The sequence below is a fragment of the Gambusia affinis genome, linkage group LG13 (genome assembly GCF_019740435.1).
Source record: "Gambusia affinis linkage group LG13, SWU_Gaff_1.0, whole genome shotgun sequence".
NCBI classification, from domain to species: Eukaryota; Metazoa; Chordata; class Actinopteri; order Cyprinodontiformes; family Poeciliidae; genus Gambusia; species Gambusia affinis.
This window is the reverse complement of record NC_057880.1, coordinates 15,360,314-15,378,020: the sequence shown is the minus strand read 5'-3', so window position 1 is coordinate 15,378,020 and position 17,707 is coordinate 15,360,314. Positions and strand designations below refer to the sequence as shown.

The following is a 17,707-nucleotide window of genomic DNA, read 5'->3' as shown; positions in this document are numbered from 1 at the left end:
AAAAAATAAAACTCAAAGACTTTTCAATTAACTTTTCAAAACCTTATCTTGCTTACCAAAACGTCCAATCAAAGCAGCACCTATGGTGCGAGCTGTACCACTCAGGTGCTTGCTAATGTTTTGAAGGAAAAAAACAGGTGTTGAGTGATCTCGAGACGTTATCCCCATCTGTAATTACACAAAATTGCTGTTATTCTTTATGAAAACAACAGAATCATGTTCAGAAAGTATTCGCCTCAGCTATACCTCTTTCGCAATGAGTCTGCAATCCACCTCATTGTAATCCTCTCTAATCTGCACCACATTTGTAAAAGTGGAAACTGCAGGGTTGATGCCAAAAGAGATCCTCTCCTCATAAACAAGTCTGAGCGACGAAGACTCGCCATTCAGATCAGCGCCTGGAAACAAGCGCTAGACATGTAACCATAACACCATGACAGGTTTTACCTGGAAAGTACAATGTTCAGTTATTGATCTTGTACAGGACAGCTCCTGGTACTGTTGCATTTAAAAAAAAATAAAAATAAAAAAAATTACATAACAGAAAAACATGAAAGTAACTGATTAGACTTGATTGTCATGAATATACACAAATTTGCCTTCTCGCTCTATAAAAACTTAAAACAAAGCAAATTTAAAGATATTAACTTCGGGTACTTCTTCAAAATAAACCACTGACTTGTTTCAGATCTCTTGCAAAACACAGACTCACCCATGTTACGCAGAGCCAGGAAGTTCCCTAGGTAGCCAGTGCCTTGTGTGTAAACCACAGCCACAGTCTCTGAGCTCAACACCTCTTCAAACAGGTGGCAGGGACCCACACGCCACACCAAAGCCGCATAATCTTTCCACATCACCGGAGTCCCTATCAGTCCATACACATCAATCACAGCTGTGGGGTCCATGGAGACAAACTGACCTGGGAATGGCTGGATGTACTTCATCTGAGGAAAACAGGTATGAAGAAATTAAATGATGTGAAACATTAGATACATTTGTTCAATTATCAGCTCCCTCTAACTTCTCCCATCTACCTTTCCTGTTCCCACTGCCTTTCCATTGAAGTAGGCTGAGGTCAAACAGCTTTTCTTCACATCTTTGGCCATGACGACAGCCAAATGGTGCCACTGGCCAGGGACCAACATGCTGGAGCAGCGGAACCTGAGCGACGAGGTCAAAGAAGTCGGAGAGCAAACTTCTGGCTCCATCATATCTGAACAAAAGAAACAGTGAATGGGTCTACTTGGGCTTCCTGACAGTTCTGAGAAAAAAAAAAAAAAAAAGACAAACAAAAACCAACTTCCGCTTCTCCTACCTAGGTATGTGAATGCTTCCTCCTCTGTGGAGATGACCAGACAGCCATCGTAGGCTGAGAAGGAGATTGACAAACAGATATACTGTTGTTCAGTTCGCGACATGTGGCGGACCACTGTCAGCAGACGGATCGGGTGGGAATCACAAGCTGAGCTGAACCTGTTGATCTGGAACCAGCAGGTAAATGACAGGCCGGATGTTGGCGGAAAGCCTCTGCAATCTTGAACACGAGAGATTATTTAACATTTTATATATCACTGGACAACACACAAAGTAGCTGAACAGAATGAATTATTAATTACCTCCTCCAATTCCACCAGTTGCGATAGAATCGGCAGTCACGCCTTTCACCGTGGCTACAGAGGGAAGGAAAAGACACCTACAAGAAAACATGACGTTTGTTAAATGATTGATTTTCTGCTGCAGATCTTATTGCAACATTTTTTTGTAAACAACTCACCCATATCCGCTCTCGCTCATATCAAACTCTACAAAGGCAGGTGAGGAAGACACTCTGTGTGGTCTGAAGGTGCGTGGTGCCGTCATGGAAACCAGACTGACAATCTGGTGGAGAGGAATGCCGGAGCCAAACGATGTTGAAGGTTGCAACAAGCTGAAGGACCGTTTCAGCGTCTTCCGAGAAGATTTAGCATCTGTGTTCTCATCTGGTTTAAAGAAGAGAAAGTTTAAAGAGGGACCTGATGTCTGCAGGAGCTCTGAGAGGCAAGCGAGAAAAATAGTTTAAGAACCCATCTCTGATGTAGCCCAACCTGCAAATGTGATTTGTTTCCTTAACAAACATCCCTGGAGTTTTCTTGGTTAAGAAATGTGTATTTGGTTTTCATTAAGATTAAAAGTGAAGGAAGAGTTATAAATAATGGGTCCTCTCAAGGACAAATATTAACGCAATGACCTAACCTGCCTTGCACACAGATACACAAACCTTTGGAAATACAGAAAAAAAGGACATTTTTAAAACCCAAGTTTCCAAAAACTTTCATACAAAAGACTAATTAGACCACAATTACTTTTCAGTGTTTGAGAAATAATCGTCGAGATGAGTACAAAGTGCAAAAGACTTCCAAATGTTTTATTCAAACAATCTCAGATTTTGCTCAAGAAAAAATATCTGTGCATTAAAACATAAGGTCAGGAAAAGACAACTTTTTGTCAGACTTAAAAAACAGCTCAATAACAGAAATATTTTCACTTGGCTTTTAGGCCTTCTAAAACTTATACAACAATAATTTCATTTTAAGTGAAATGTTTACCCTTTGAATGTGAGGTCTGTAGTGTTGGGTTGTCCTCTGTCTGAACCTGTTTGGATGTTTCGTCTGCCAAACACATGAGAGGATCTCCTAAGCACAGGAACTGTCTGAGAGGATGCAAATACAGAAAACGTCAGCACAAACACTCAAACATTAAATCGCAGTAACAGGCTGTGTCTCACCTGAACTCAGAGTGCGAGATGGCCTGGGAGGAGAGCTTCTCAAAAATCCGCGTCACAGGTAGATGCAGATGGTGGTTGGGAGACAGCAGTATGCTGCGGCAATGAGTCAGGAGAGTGGACACCAGTCCCCCCTCACACATTATTTGTCGGTTTCGCTCCGATTTGACCATAGATAGGATGTGGTGAGCCAGCGAGCACTGCACCTCCATAGAGAGCTGCAAAAAGGAAGACTGAATTCAATTCAAGCCTTTTTGCAATTTTATTGAATGTGCTTAAATCAAAACTAAGATCCCTTAAAGCTAACATGCAACTACTACTTGTCATTTCAACTGAATTATTTTTATGTAATTTTTTCTCCTTTTTTGCCTGTATTTAATTGTGTCATTTTCATAACCGTGTTTTAATTACTGCTGCATATCTTAGCCGGCTCCCCCTTGAAAAGAAGTTTTAAATCTAAATGGGATCTTATTGGTTAAATGAAAAAAGATCACTACAAGTTTTGGTAAAACATTAGAGGAATACTCTTTAGAAACAATACTGCCCACATAGCTGAAGGCTCTAGTCAATGATGCTACAGGCCAAGCTGTTTACAAATGAAACATCTGATTTCACAATTAGTTCAGAATTATTTGTGTAAATTAGAAGGACTGTGTCAATCGTATCTTACTTAACCAAAGCTATAGCAGTTACCTGTGGGTCTTCTGGAGCAAATACATGTGGGAGGAGAGTCATGATCACTGTGATTGCTCCTGGATGAAGAATAACCTGATCACATGTGAACTTACTGTAAAGCATAAAAAATAAACCAATTATTCTCAATGTAACATTATAAACAAGCAGTCTTTGTTAACCTCTTTGTAAAAAAAAACACATATAAATTTAAAGGAATCTAGTAATATTTACCTAAACTGGGTCACTGTACTCATGGTGGGACTGCTGGGTGCTGTGTTTTTGAAACTTCCTAGTTTCCCCTCTGTGGACTGTGGACCTGAACCAGACAAAACTGATGGAGGTCCAGAATTAACTCCTTCATGTCCTTCTGGTCCATGTAGTGTCTTGCTATTTTCGTCACAGTCACCATCGGACTCTTGTCCCAGTTTTAAAGCCTGAGGACAGTAGGTCCCTGTGGCAAACTGGTCTAGGTGAGACAGCAGCCGTATGCACATCTGAAGAGTGATGGGCAGATTTTGCTGGGGTGAACCGGAGCAACTCTTAGGAGCTGCCAAGGCTTCTGCCAGCTCAACAAACTGAAAAAAACTTGAAGACTGGCTTTCATCTGATGTCTGAGGGCAGAAACATTTTTCTCCTTCCCACTTTTGGTCTTCAATATGGAAGCAGCCCAGTTGGAGAAGAGCTTCTGAGAGCCTCTCATAAAATTCCTCAGTTTGAAAATGGTGAGCATTTACAATGTGAAGATGGACAGCCAGAGCCATGATGTGCAGAATGAGGAGAAGCAGCTCCAGCAGCTGCTGATGCCCCAGAGTCTTCCACACGTCTCCATTAGGAGGATCAGACAGAGCTCCCTCCATGTCCACCATCAGAGACAGCAGTCCAGTGAAGCCTCCTGCCTTCCTAAAGGCGTCCCAGGTGTTGGGGCTCTCCAGCACTCTCAGCACAGACTAGTGAGACAAACATTGGACAAACACAGTCACAACACATATGAATCAAGCAATTCATTCTTTTGGTTGAAAAAGAAATGTAAGAAGACTAAGCTTTTCTCTAAGTCTTGGCTTGTGGCGTATCTTCTTAGTCAATTAAAAAAGTGTCATGAAAAACAGATGAAACATACAGATAAATCATAAATCATTTCTAGTAACTAGTTTTTGGTTGTGAACAAAATCACATTATCTTTATTGAATTTAGAGAGCTAATCCATCAGGTAGGTAATGTGTGAGACAGAACGCAGGGAAAAATGTGATTAAATGAAACTGGAGTAATCACAATGGCTCTCAACACTCGCCAACCCAGGTCGTAGCCAATCTGATTGCCACCTGCTATAACCGCGTTAGCACGAAGAGCCCCACACACACGCAGTCCAGCTCGTGCACGCAAGCACAAGCGAAGACACGAAGAGTGTCATGTGTGGGTACTCCTTTTGCTGCCATCTATAAAAATGGACACATACAGTAGGTGTGTAACTTAGTTAGGCTTTAATGAGATCTTTGTCCCATTCACTGATCCGATAGAGGTGGTAATCTTCAGAGCTACACAGCACAAGGCTGCCGGCCTAATCAAATCGGTTCAGAGTTAACAGCTGAATCAGTTTTAGCAAATCAATCTGCATTTGTCTGTAATGTAATCAAAGTCCCACATGCTCAGAAAATAAATTCACAAGCTTATCATGCTTTAAGTGCATTACAAATTGTTACAATTGAATGTGGAGCAAAACTGCATTTAGAGCTCAGCTGAGATCTCCAAGCATTTGAGTGCGTCTGGATAAGTGTGTGTGTGAGCTGTCATCTCTTCTTGTCTGTGCATGTGTTGCATACCTGCAAGAGGTCCAGCTTCAACCTGAGCTCCAGCTGCGTGGAGGAGCAGAGGGCTCCGACTGCTGTGCTCATGAATTCGTCTGGGTTGATTTCAGCGAGCTGCTCCAAAATGCTGAGAGTCGGACCCCGATACTGATCGTCATCCAAGAAGATCTTTATGTAGGGCACCATCCCGAGATCCCGCAATGAAACTAGAAAACACACGGAAAACACTTGAATTAAAAATGATACATTATTATATTTAGATGAGTAAAAAGATAAAACATAAGATAATTATTTACACTTTAATGGATTAAAAAAACCTAAAGGGCATACAGAATTCCACTGAGGATAAGATTACTTGTATTTATCTGTATGAAAACAACAAAATAAAACACAGTTACACACAGTAATTTGTACAACTCAAAACTCCGTTAAACTATTAATCAAACAAAGCTATTTATAACTAAGAATAAAATAATTAATAAATAGAAAAATAAATAAAATTACATATGCTTATATAAACAGATAATACAAATGAAATGAAATAAATATAATAGCATAATCCTATAATTTTGCTGCATTAAATGAAACTTAATGCAGCAGGATTTATTTCAATTTTAAGAAAGCTGTATATACTTTCATGAAATATATCAAATCCCTACATCTATTTAAAAAAATGTCTGAATACAACTAACTGAAACAACATACCTGTATTTTTAATAGATCGCAAAGTGAGGGTTGAAACAAGTTGAAGCATGCATGTAGTGAGTTGTCTCTCATTTTCCTCCACAGACTGCAGCTGCAAAGGATCTGAAAAGAGAAAATGAAAATTCATTCAAAAGGGCTAGCAGTTAAGAAAAACTACTTTTGTCTTCCGTTTATAATGTTAAGAGACTTTCACACCTTAGTGAACTAAAACAAGTGTGGATAAGCAATTTTTTTATATTTTCGTATAAAAGATAAATATTTAGCATGAGTTTCAGCTGTTGTGTATAAAGATTACATCAGAAACATTACCAGCCTTTCTCAGGATCTTAGCCCTCCTGCGAAGTTCTCCAAGCACCAGCTCAAGAAGCCCCCAGTCACACAGGACCTCTGTTAGCATAGTGCTGTGTAAAATCATCCTACAAAAAAGGAGAAAGAGATGGCTTTTGCTATAACTGTAGAGGGAAAACAAGGAGAAATAAAACACTTTTCCCCAGATAACTTTATTCTACTTCACCTGAGTCAAAGAAAAGGACAAAAATTCTTGCAAACAAACAAACTTAAGTAAAAAAAAATACATTAAAAAAATGGTATTCATATCCTGTTAAAAAAAATGTACTTCTCACTTGTGAAAACACCGAACCGCCACCACACTAAATTCTGTCCTTGCCGCTCCACCAGTCCCAGCCCAGTTCTGCTTCAGTACACCTAGCAGGGCTCGTAGTGTCTCATGTGGTATATAGCTCAACTTAAACACCACCTGAAAGACAACAAGATGGTTAAGACGAATCATTTCAAAATCTAAAACAAGTCATTCATGGTGAAAATCCCTACCATTTCCAGCATAGAAAAGAAGATTTTTTGGACAGGTAGCGGTTTACGGCACACACGGGTCGCTAGTTGGGCCATCGATTGGACAGTCCACTCTAAGAGGAAAAAATTTGCTGGGTCCTTCTCCCAGACCGTCTGCAGGGTTCGAAGCAGCTGACAGCAGAAGAGAGAATCCTGGGAACGCAGCAAAGAGGCCTGCAGCAGGTGGAAGGCAGGAAGGTTCTTTACTGCCAGACCTGGAGATTATTAAACGTATCATTAACTTTTGCTTTGTAAATAAATTTCAGTTTTTTTAAACTGATTTTATACACACTTCGCAGGAGGGCTATATATATATATATATATATATATATATATATATATATATATATATATAGCTATATATATAGCTATATATATAGCTATATATATCCAGAGTGTCCAGAGTGCTATATATATATAGCACTCTGGACTGATATGCATCTATTAGAATGGTGTGATAACATAATTCAAACTGCATAATACCAATCCATGCTCAGCTTAGACAAACTTCCTCTGTAAGAGTTTTCTCTGATAAGGTCAAACAGCTAATATTACAGACAAATATATAATATCTTTATAATACACAGCACGCAGGATCAAAAAGATGAGCTAAATTTTATGTGCTCGGATTGCATCAAAACAAACAGATTTCTGGCCATAAATGCAAAGAATGTATTATAATCTGCCCTAACAGCATTTGTCTGGTGCCTTGTCAAAATATTTAGAAAAAGTCCTACATTTAACGTGCAAAAAAACAAACTTTTGCTTGTAAATAAACATAAATCTATTTAATAATGAGATTCATTTCCACTCTTAAAACTATATCACGTAAAGTTTTTAAAAACAGCACCAGGTCCCTCTGCTGGAAACAGATCTGCTCCTTGATGTGATGGATGGCTACAGAGCTGCTCAATCTGTGTATGTATATTATAGATGCTCTATTTATGAGTGCTGGATGGAAGTGTGTGTGCGTCGATGATAGATGACTGGCTGCTGTAGGCCAGTGGTGAATGGATGTGGGGCATCCTAACGGAGTTAGAGGGGGAGCCTCCACTTCATCATCCCAGACATAATCACCTCAGCTTCCTGTTAACTTGAGGGAGGCTGCAGACTGCAAAGGGGGCAGCGGTACGGAGAGAGAAGAGTCAGGGTCTGTGGGAAATCAGCTGAGGGGGGTTGATGCAGTTTAGCTGGGTTATACGAGGGCAAAAGTGCAAAGTAGTGATGAAGTCTGTGGTTCCTTTGAGTAGGCTTCCCCCTCCCTGAGTCCATCTTTGCTGAGCCATGCGTGTGATACTAATTACATAGTAATTTGTAAGGAGTAGTTCATAGTTTATCCTCATGAAACAAGCAGAGATAATAAGATGGAGATGGCAAGAGAATAACAATAGAGAAGGTCTTAGAAAGACCTGACCAACCTTTAGTGAGTGGCGGATCGAACTTGAAGCCTGCAGGCTGGGGATTGGGCACACAAAGAGCCACTTTCAGCTCTGCTTTTCCAAGGAGAGTGAAATCTGCGATCAGAGCCAACAATTCGTCCACAGGCTGAAACTGATCCAAGGGCACGCCTTCTTCACAGCTTATTATTGAAAAGTCAGGAGGGAAAAAAGACCAATTAATAGCAAGAATGAATAAAAATGTCATCATTCTAACTCGGGATGCTGACAAATCTGTCTGTAGATTGCTGCACATTTAAAACACAATATGCCAATTAGTACTTTCAGCTTCATCTTGCTGTCTACTACAGTGCTTTGCAAAAACTTTCCCTCCCCTATCATTTTTAATTATATTTTTATATGTTCAAAATTAAAACCTTCCGTGTAATTTTACACTGATAGAAGGTCATGATTGTGCTTTTTTTTTTTTTTTTGCATGTTTAAGACTAAAATGTAAATCTTAGCAAAACCTCAGTCAGATTGGACGGGAAGCATCTGCTTGTTGTTTCGGTTGAATTAAGTTCTTGATTTGGAGTGCGTAACTTTAACACATAAATATACTTTTATTGTGGCTTTGGTTATCTTTAGACTCAAGTCTTTGTAGACTCCAGATTTCTTCCAGAATTGCTCTGTAATTACTTCCATCAATCTTCTGATCAACTTCATTGTTGAAAAAAGATTCCTAAACCATTATCCTGCAGCCATCATGTTTTGTTTGGAGATGCTGTGCTATCTCTCTGATATTAGCTCGTGCATCCTGTCAGTTTAGGTAGACAGCTTCATTTAATGCTTACAGAGTGTGAATGCTTCTGCAAGGCAGTGCATGGCTTAGTTAGAGAAACAAAAACTTGATTATTTTTTGTGGAGTTGATATTTTTTTTAAATTCCATTCACTCCTCCTTTCTGTCTACATCATACGATCTTACCGTTTGAGGATGTTTTTAAGGGCCTTGTAGCCGTTGTTGGTGTCAAACTCAGTAAAGAGAGCTGGATTCAGGTGATAAGTGTCTCTTACAAAGCTAAACACAGCCACGGCCACTTCAGCTAGTAGTGATCCTGAAACTTTGGCTTTGATGTGCACCAGGTTCTGGATACATATTCGAACACAGTTTTTGCCTTTGAGAAAAATGCAAAAAGACACAAAAATTAAGCAATAATACACTTCACTATGCTTCTAAATATTCCACGAAAAGGGCTGAAAAGTTAGGAAAATAAAACATCAAACTGGAATGGTTTGATAATAACCTCCAATAAAAAAGATGAAGTTCATGAATGAGCAGATTTAGCTACAATATATATGTAGTAGTATTCAGAAAGGTTACCTCACCTCTCAAAGACACCAAGCGCAATAACATCCTTTGTAAATCAAATATTTTTACTCAACTTATGTCAGTCAACAGCTGACAATGAATAAAACAAAACATTACGTATCATCCATAGTTTTTGATTAACTTACGCAATAAACTTGGAACCGTTTTGTTTGTTGGTACAGAAGAGACAGCTTTGAGAACGCATGACGCCTGATGCCTCCACTGTGGACTGGTCTGATCGCATAATGATGTGAGTCCGATGATGAGACACTGCAGCTCCTCAGTCTCTACCAGCTGTTCCACGTTATGTGGGTACTTGGAAAGTTGAAGGAAAATCTGGAAAAACATAACTTTCAGTCAAATTTGTCCTAAAATAATGAAGGAAGTTAGAAAAGATTGGAGGAAGAACATCTGTGGTCCTAAAATGTATTAAGAGCAGAAGGACAGTACATCAAAGATGTAATTGGACTTGAAGGATTCACTTTCTTTCAGGTAATCCACCCACCTTCCTTTGGAAAACTGACCTTTGGGAAACAACATGGAGCAGCAATAATAATTTATCACTTAAGTTTTTGATTTAGAGTGATGTAAAACAATGGAACAAAGAAATTGTACCATTGTGTATCAAGTTACTTTTATTTCCTCGTCATCGGTAGAAAAAAACCCCAGTCTGGATGTATTGTTCACTAATTTATGTTCATTTTATAGTGATTGAAAGGTAAAACCACTGTCTGAAAATTAGTAAGAAAGCATAATACACCTGAAGAACAGCTATTTGTATTACCTAAGCAACTCTTGAAAAAGAAGATAAAAAAATACTCTTTTAAAGTGGAACATATAGAAATGATGAGTGTCATTTCATTGCTTACTGACTGACCTGTGTTAGAGGCTTCTGGAAGGTCTGCTCTATGGATGTGTTCTCCTTTTTTGCAGGAAGGCACACCAGCAGGTACAGACATTTCACCAAAGCAACCGGCAGCTCTGGGTTTAAATAAGATAATATTTCCTAAAAGAAACACGTAAAAGAAAAGGCACCATTCAGAGCAGATTTATTTATTTATTTTTTGTAATTTATCTCTAATAACAGAATAGAATTGGTGTGCATCACTTACTGCAGAGTCTGATGTGAGCAACAGAAGGGACTTTAACAGGTGCCACCCAGAACATGTCTCTGCTCTGCAACTTGTGTTTCCATCTGGTCTTTTGAAGAAGTGAACAACCTCTTCACGGGCCTGCTCTAAAAAGATAAAAGATATCCAGCAGCATGAAACCACGACAGACTAAAGCAAAACCAAAAGGCAGTGGGGCTCTAACTTTATAAAGATTTTCTTGACAACAAAACTAAAGTGAGTCACACAGTTACACATAAATTGGTCATGATAAGGGAATAAATTAACATGAAAGTTTAAAGCTTTTGCATGAACAAGACTTTATTTTAACAAACTGGTACTCAGAAGAACACAGGTAGTTATTTCAATGAAAGTTATATAACATATAATAAAAGTAACTTTTATTTTCTTGTTATCTGTAGACAAAACACCAGTTCGGATCAAAAATTAGGACACAACAGTTAGTTTTTGGTGTCAAATATTTACAACACACATAATTTCACCTTTGTTGAGACATGTATCAAAAACAGAACCAGGCACTTCCCTAAAGAACCTAAACTATATATAAACAAACTTGCACAACTACAGCCCATTAAAGTGGGCCATTATGAAACTGAAAAGTTGCAAGATGGTTTTGCTCTTTATTGCTGTCCATTTTCAAAATTCTGACAAAAATAGAAAAATCTACTGGAAAGATGAAAGGCACATGGGAAAAAAGAGAAGTAGGGAGAAAGACCCTCTGCTTTGAATTACCAGCAGCACATCTGCTGATATGAACACAAGTTAGTACCTGCAGGCCGTCCTTCTAGCCTTTTGTAGATATTATGTATGACAGAGTCAGCAGTGAGAGCCGCAAGGCCCTTCATATCTGTACCATCAACTCTGGCACCTTCTTCACAAACCTGTGATCAGAGAGGAGAAAGCACATTAGAATAAGCCCCCAAAGAGATTCTCGTGGAATGTGTAAATACTTCAGTTCTTTATTTCTGATTTCTGTCATTGGAGTAGCAAACTAGTCCACATTGTAGCAAATACTGATGCAAGAAAAAAAAAACCTGGCAATGTTCCACTTCAAATCATAACTTCAGTGGTTTTGACAAGTGAAGGCTGCCTTAATGTATTTGTCTTGTCCCAAACCAGGTGGTAAAATCAACTAATCTCAGTAAAAAAAAAAAAGAAAAGAAAAATAGACAACCAGCAAGTTGTCAAAATTTATTAAAAATGTGTTTAAAGAGCTCAGTGGAATGAAATTCCCTGGCTGAGCAGCTGCATTGTGAGTTCTGCTGGAGTGTGGCAAGAAGACTGTGTGCATAACCATGAAGGTTCAGAAAGACCGGTGAAGTGAGTTTGGTGAGGAGAAACTTGACCACCTGACCTTAACTCGATTGAAAACAATTAGGATGATGTTGAGAGAAGACACAAGCAACTTTTCATAACATCTTCTTATATTTCCAAAGTAGTGTAATGTTTTTTTGTTTGTTTGGTTATTGTGGAATGTTTTATCATGTAGTGAATTTTGAATTGCCTTGTTGCTTAAATGTGATATACAAATAAACTTGATGATGATGATGATGATGATGATGACCACATTCCTTAGTGTTTATTTTACAGACTGTCAAATTGATTTAGAGTCTGGAGAATTAAGAGTCCAACTGAACCCTTTGTGAGGCATTGCTAAAGCCATTTCTGAGTTACTTTTGTCATGTAGCAGACAGAAATTTTTCTACTTCTGAAGACTGTTATTAAATTGTAGAGGGGAACTTGGTCATAAACATAGCTGAGGTGACTGGACAGCTATGTGTCAGACTGATGTTTACATAAGTAGTGACTGTAAAAGTTTCACAACAAAGCATTCCTAGAATAACACTTTTTTTCCACAGTACATCATCATGACATGCCCATTCCAGTTTAACATCCCCTGACCGATATATGAACATATAGTTACCAAAACTAAACTTTAAAACAGGGCCTTCTTCCACTGCAGAATGGCTCAGGCATGGTGCTTAAATATGCCTCAAAGTTGCCTTAGTATTTTAAATTACTTGCCGTCACATTACCTGAATACTCAACAAACACCTACAGCATATTAGCATGAGCATTAAAGCATCGGTCTAACTGGGACGTTTAATGAAAAATGACCCGAATCATATAGTTAAACAATTTTAACAAATGCTAGCAATTGTATGTGACGTTCTGAATAAAGCAAACAAACAAAAAAAGACAAATTTTCTGCATTTAGGAAATAAAGATCATTTTGGTGATCCTGACTGACCTAAAACTGAAAACATTTCATCTAATGTAATGTTAAAACAGTAAGATTAAAAAGATGTAAAGTTAGGATATTAACACTTTGAAACAATATGTTTTAGAGAAAACACAAATAAATATTTACTTGTGCAGTGAACCTTTAACATTCTCAGCGGTTGTTTGTTGTATCCTTATTCAGTAATGCGTAGTTTAAATGCCTAATTAAAATGCATAAGCTAGTGTAATATTCATGTAGAGTATGATTGCCTGGCCAGCACTACAAACAGATATAAAAAGCTGACAGTTCAATCTCTTAAATAGTTTCTCTTCTACATTTACAGTTTCCGCAGATCTCGAACAAAATGTTTTCCAATAGGTTTTCAAAAAGCTGGCGAGCAGGTATAAATATGTCTTTGAAAAGCACATTTAATGGCGTTTGATGACCTGAATATATTTATTTAAAATGGTCATTTTGGTTAAAGCACAGTAATCTAGTAGTCTTTATTAAATAATAAGATAATAAAGAATTCATGATATGCTAAGTCATCTTTGTAATCCTATAGAAAGATATTGAATTACGCTGAATTTGCTGTTCTGAAGAGAGGCCATAAAATATGGTCAAATCTCTGGTCATGAGACTTTTTCATTCACCAGTGCAGACACAGAGCTGCACACAGACCAAAGGCTGATTACATCTGCAGCTCTAAGTCTGGTCAGCAGTGTTACATATGCAGAGATGGAATTACCATGAATCCATCAGTGAGGGTAAAAAAAAAAGAAAAAAAAAAAGAGTGAGGTTTAATTTAGCTGTGACAAAGTTTGAGCTAAGAGAATGCTCTATTTTCACAGCTAATCAAAGGTAGACCTGGAGCCATGAGTTTAACGCAATACTCTTATTTTATGTGACAGAAGTTTGTCTCAAGTTTGCAGAGAGATATTGGAGAGGTTCAGTACAGGCTAGTGATGAAATCAGCTGAAGGCCAATCATCTAGTGCAGCTCCTTGGTATTTTATGCAGTTCTGGAGACCCAGTTGTTTTGTGGCATCCACTTAACCTTTTGAAAGCTAAGCTAATAAATGCTGTTTATCCATTTAGATAATATAAACTATTGTCTGGCAGGATTCTTTTTCAGAGTAGCAAAAGAATGAGTCACATTGTTGACAAATAAAGTGGTTTGAAATGTGTAAACAGGTTAAAATGTGAGATCAAAGATGGGGACATTATACCTGTGTGTGGAGATGGAGGATTTTAGGCAGATGCTGCTCTAGTTGCTTCAAACAATGATGGCTTGTTTTGTGGTCATGGCTTGAGTATGTGTAAATCCCCAGCGCCTGTAGCTGCTCTCTTAGCACCTGAAGGAGCCGAGGATTTCCAGAAGAACCCTCCACCTTCTCTTCCTTCGCCTCCACTGATACAGACAACTCGCCCGAAGCACTCAGCTCTCCTGTTTCCTTATTGATCCTCTCTCTCTTCATAGTTTGGTCCTGGAGAGAAAATATGGAGAAGTCCTGAAAATGTTTGTTCTATTTTTAGGTGCCACGAGTTTCTGTAATTTTTGCAGGTACACTTAATCATATTTCCTTGGTCTGTCTCACTTCCTCATCTGAATTTGTCCCAAACCGAACCTCCTTCTCTGCTCTTCTCAGCACATGCTGGAACTGATAAATAAGATAACAAACTGGCTTCTGGCAGTCATGTGCCATTCTTATTCACAAAGGCCTCTATGAGGAATCAGCATGTTGTTCCCAAACCCTAAATATCATTAACACCAGTAAACCCTACTGCTAAAAACCCTCCATTTTGTCCTTTGTATACCAAAGCGTCCTAGGCAACTTTTAACAAGGATCATTTGACAACAATGGCACAGATTGTGTTGTTATCCCAGAGTGTCATTTAGTAGAAGAAGAATACTTCCCTATGGGTGCCAATGTGAGCTTTACACCACATGGACAGGTGAAGAGATTTGGAGTCTTGCTGCCAAACAGATTTGGAACAGTTTCCTCTCGCATAGTATCACTTTGCAACGTTTCTATTTAAAGCAAGATTATGATCCACAATGTTGGGAAATTTGTACTTAAGAGGTAATCTGATAAAATGCACTAAGTTAAAGAATGTGAATAGCAATTTTTTAAAGAAACTCCAATTTATATACATTTTTTTATTGTTTTTGGTTTGTTTCATGAATCACAAAATGCAAGAATGCTGAGAAACATAATAACTGCATGCCTGATACACATTTCACAAGAAAAATCATTCATGAAACTGACGGAAAATCCTTACCTGTAGTTGTGTCAGAGCCATAAAGAGGCTTCCTGGCTGCTAAGGAATCGTATCATATGTGTTGTGTTTTTCCGAAGGAGTGAGTGATCTGTCTGTATTCCTATGTCAGGGGAAAGACATGCCAGGACCTGCTATTGCATGACGAGTAACGCACGCCACAAGACCCTACTGCGGAAAAGCACGCCCCTTACTAATCTGCACCTAATAGACTTTGAACAAGCACTGTAACTTGTGTCAGCTGGTTCAGGTCATGTGCTTTCTCACTTCCTCAGAGAAGCAGAAGTGAAAGACTGTTGCTAGGCTGGTTGGATGAGGCCCTCCCTGCAAGACAAAGAGGAGCTGTTATTTTTAAACGCTTGCCATGTCACACTTTAATGATCTGAGTCACGTTAAGATCTAATCAATCACCAGAGAAATCAAGAAATCCAAAACAGCTTGATGTAAAATTGAATATTTTCTTCTGAAACAATTTTGACTTCTAATAGTTGGTGTGACAGATGTATTAACTGTAGCTGAGCGTGTATTTTAATCTGTAACACTTTGCATAGGAGCTCTAAAGAACAAAACTGCTACCACAGATCTTGAACAACAACATGTCTTGCTGAGAGGACTTTAAAACCCTATACTTACTGATCAACTAAAAGATCAGTAACAAACTTGGTAAAAAAGAAAAAAAAAAAGTTTAATGTTTAATTTTCAAGCCAGGGCATATAGATGACCTTTATTTCAACAAATGACCTAGATTTGGATCAGATAAGAAAATTAGTGAATATTGAACTTGAACGAAACAAAAAATGACTGAGAAAATGTGAGTAAACATCGCCATCTTGTGGTACTATAAATGATACACCAGTCTGACAATAATTAGACTGAAATAGTGTCTGTTAGACAAAGTACCCTTCAAGCAGGTAATTATTACTAAAGACACCTTGTGTGGCACAGGCTAACCTTGTTAAAATCTTAAGGGAATATTTTCTAAGGGCTGCTATTTGGACAAACTTCAGAGCACTTAATGATAAGGTTTCCTTATGTTTGCTTTCAGCACTGACACCAGAACTTCTATGATCTATCAAGAAATGTTCTTCAATGGTTCGGTGAATTCTGCCTACCACTTTCATACTGTGGCCTTTATAGTATTTTCCATTCATATGGAAAACACTTCATACGGAAGGTTTCTTAAAGTTTTCCTGTGGGTTTGCACCTTATAACGAGACCTTCCATGACCATCAGGAAAATCTCTTCAAATTCCCTACAACACTCAAAATCTGACCTTCACGGGGCCTTTAGGAAACAATCCTTAAATGTTCCTGGGAGGTTCACAGTAAATTTAAGGCATAAGCGGTTTCTGAAAGTCCCTACTGCTATCACACTTTGGAGAACTTTTAGGGAACATTCTTTGACAATTACCTTTACAGTACGGTAAATTTTGGGAACTTCCAGGCCATGCAAAAGTCCAAAACAATTACAGGGGTCTCAAACTCCAGTCCTCCATGGTCGCTGTCCTGCAACTTTTCGATGTGTTTCTGCTGCACCACATCTGAATAGAATAATTAGGTCATTAGCAAGGCTCTGGAGAACTGATCTATACAAGGAGGAGGTACTTAAGCCATTTCATTCCAGTGTTTTGTATCTGTGGCACATCTAAAAAGGACTGGAGTTTGAGACCCCTGAATTAAAAAGTAACCTTTACCAGACCTTTAGGAAATATGAAGGTTTCCGGGAGGTTCACTCGCCTGTAACGTTGATTTGTTTAATTTCCTCATTAGCACTTCTTTACAGAAGATGACTTTATAACTCGGCTGGTGAAGATTAACAGAGCCATATTTTTGTCCTGTTTAGCAGTTATAAAACAACTTGAGAGGGAGTCAGTTAAGATGACCTATTTAATTTGCCCATTACTGAATCCTAGAGAATCTGACCTCACAGAAACCCCGTCCCACTGCTGTTTCATTATAAATGTTTGCTTTTCAAGCTGTTTTAGTGAAATAAAACAGCTTGAGGGGGTTGTGTCGTAGCTAACCTTTTAGAAGCTCAGCAGTCCGTCTTTGTAGTTTGTGATACATAATTCAAGATGTGTTCAAATTTAAGTAAAAGCTTGAAACATGATGACTTTTACTTTAACTACTATTAAATTGATTCTATTCCATAACTGAACCGAAATATGCTGTTTAGGCTGTTGTTTTCGTTTGCCTGTATCTCATTAGCATAATAATGCATACGTCATTCTAGTGCAGGGGTGGGCAATTAATTTCTTCAGGGGGCCGCATGAAAAATCTGAAATATGTTGGAGGGCCGATCCAGCAATGACTCAAATTTAATCTTGACTCATTATTCATTTTCTCATACCTCTTGTTGTAATAAAATATTTAAATCATATTCTTTTGTTAAGAAGAATATTCAGTAAATATTAATAAAAATTAATTTGTGGTTTGGCTGAAGTGAGAATTAATACTATCAAATTAATAGTTTAAAAAAATATCACATGTGAATTTATTTTTAACTTTTTAATCTCTCCACAATTGAAATGGTGTGT

The 17,707-nt window shown here is 38.2% G+C and overlaps 1 protein-coding gene across 1 annotated transcript in view; it reads right to left on the bottom strand.

Annotated features, from left to right (window-relative positions):
- wdfy4 (WDFY family member 4) overlaps positions 1-17,353 on the bottom strand; it is a 50,407-nt gene extending 33,054 nt beyond the window's left edge. Inside the window, exons 1-25 of the mRNA XM_044136534.1 lie at positions 17,195-17,353; positions 15,175-15,495; positions 14,121-14,378; positions 11,438-11,549; positions 10,651-10,775; positions 10,416-10,544; positions 9,685-9,874; positions 9,155-9,344; positions 8,211-8,371; positions 6,775-7,007; positions 6,567-6,700; positions 6,253-6,359; positions 5,944-6,045; positions 5,254-5,444; positions 3,668-4,383; positions 3,455-3,548; positions 2,765-2,979; positions 2,586-2,689; positions 1,775-1,979; positions 1,617-1,693; positions 1,316-1,534; positions 1,035-1,213; positions 713-944; positions 247-398; positions 57-168 (exon numbers count right to left, since the gene is read on the bottom strand). Coding sequence (XP_043992469.1) covers positions 57-168; positions 247-398; positions 713-944; positions 1,035-1,213; positions 1,316-1,534; positions 1,617-1,693; positions 1,775-1,979; positions 2,586-2,689; positions 2,765-2,979; positions 3,455-3,548; positions 3,668-4,383; positions 5,254-5,444; positions 5,944-6,045; positions 6,253-6,359; positions 6,567-6,700; positions 6,775-7,007; positions 8,211-8,371; positions 9,155-9,344; positions 9,685-9,874; positions 10,416-10,544; positions 10,651-10,775; positions 11,438-11,549; positions 14,121-14,378; positions 15,175-15,195 — 4,258 coding nt within the window. The 5' untranslated portion in view covers positions 15,196-15,495; positions 17,195-17,353. The remainder of the gene's footprint in view (positions 1-56; positions 169-246; positions 399-712; positions 945-1,034; positions 1,214-1,315; positions 1,535-1,616; positions 1,694-1,774; positions 1,980-2,585; positions 2,690-2,764; positions 2,980-3,454; positions 3,549-3,667; positions 4,384-5,253; positions 5,445-5,943; positions 6,046-6,252; positions 6,360-6,566; positions 6,701-6,774; positions 7,008-8,210; positions 8,372-9,154; positions 9,345-9,684; positions 9,875-10,415; positions 10,545-10,650; positions 10,776-11,437; positions 11,550-14,120; positions 14,379-15,174; positions 15,496-17,194) is intronic.
- Positions 17,354-17,707: the final 354 nt, after the last annotated feature.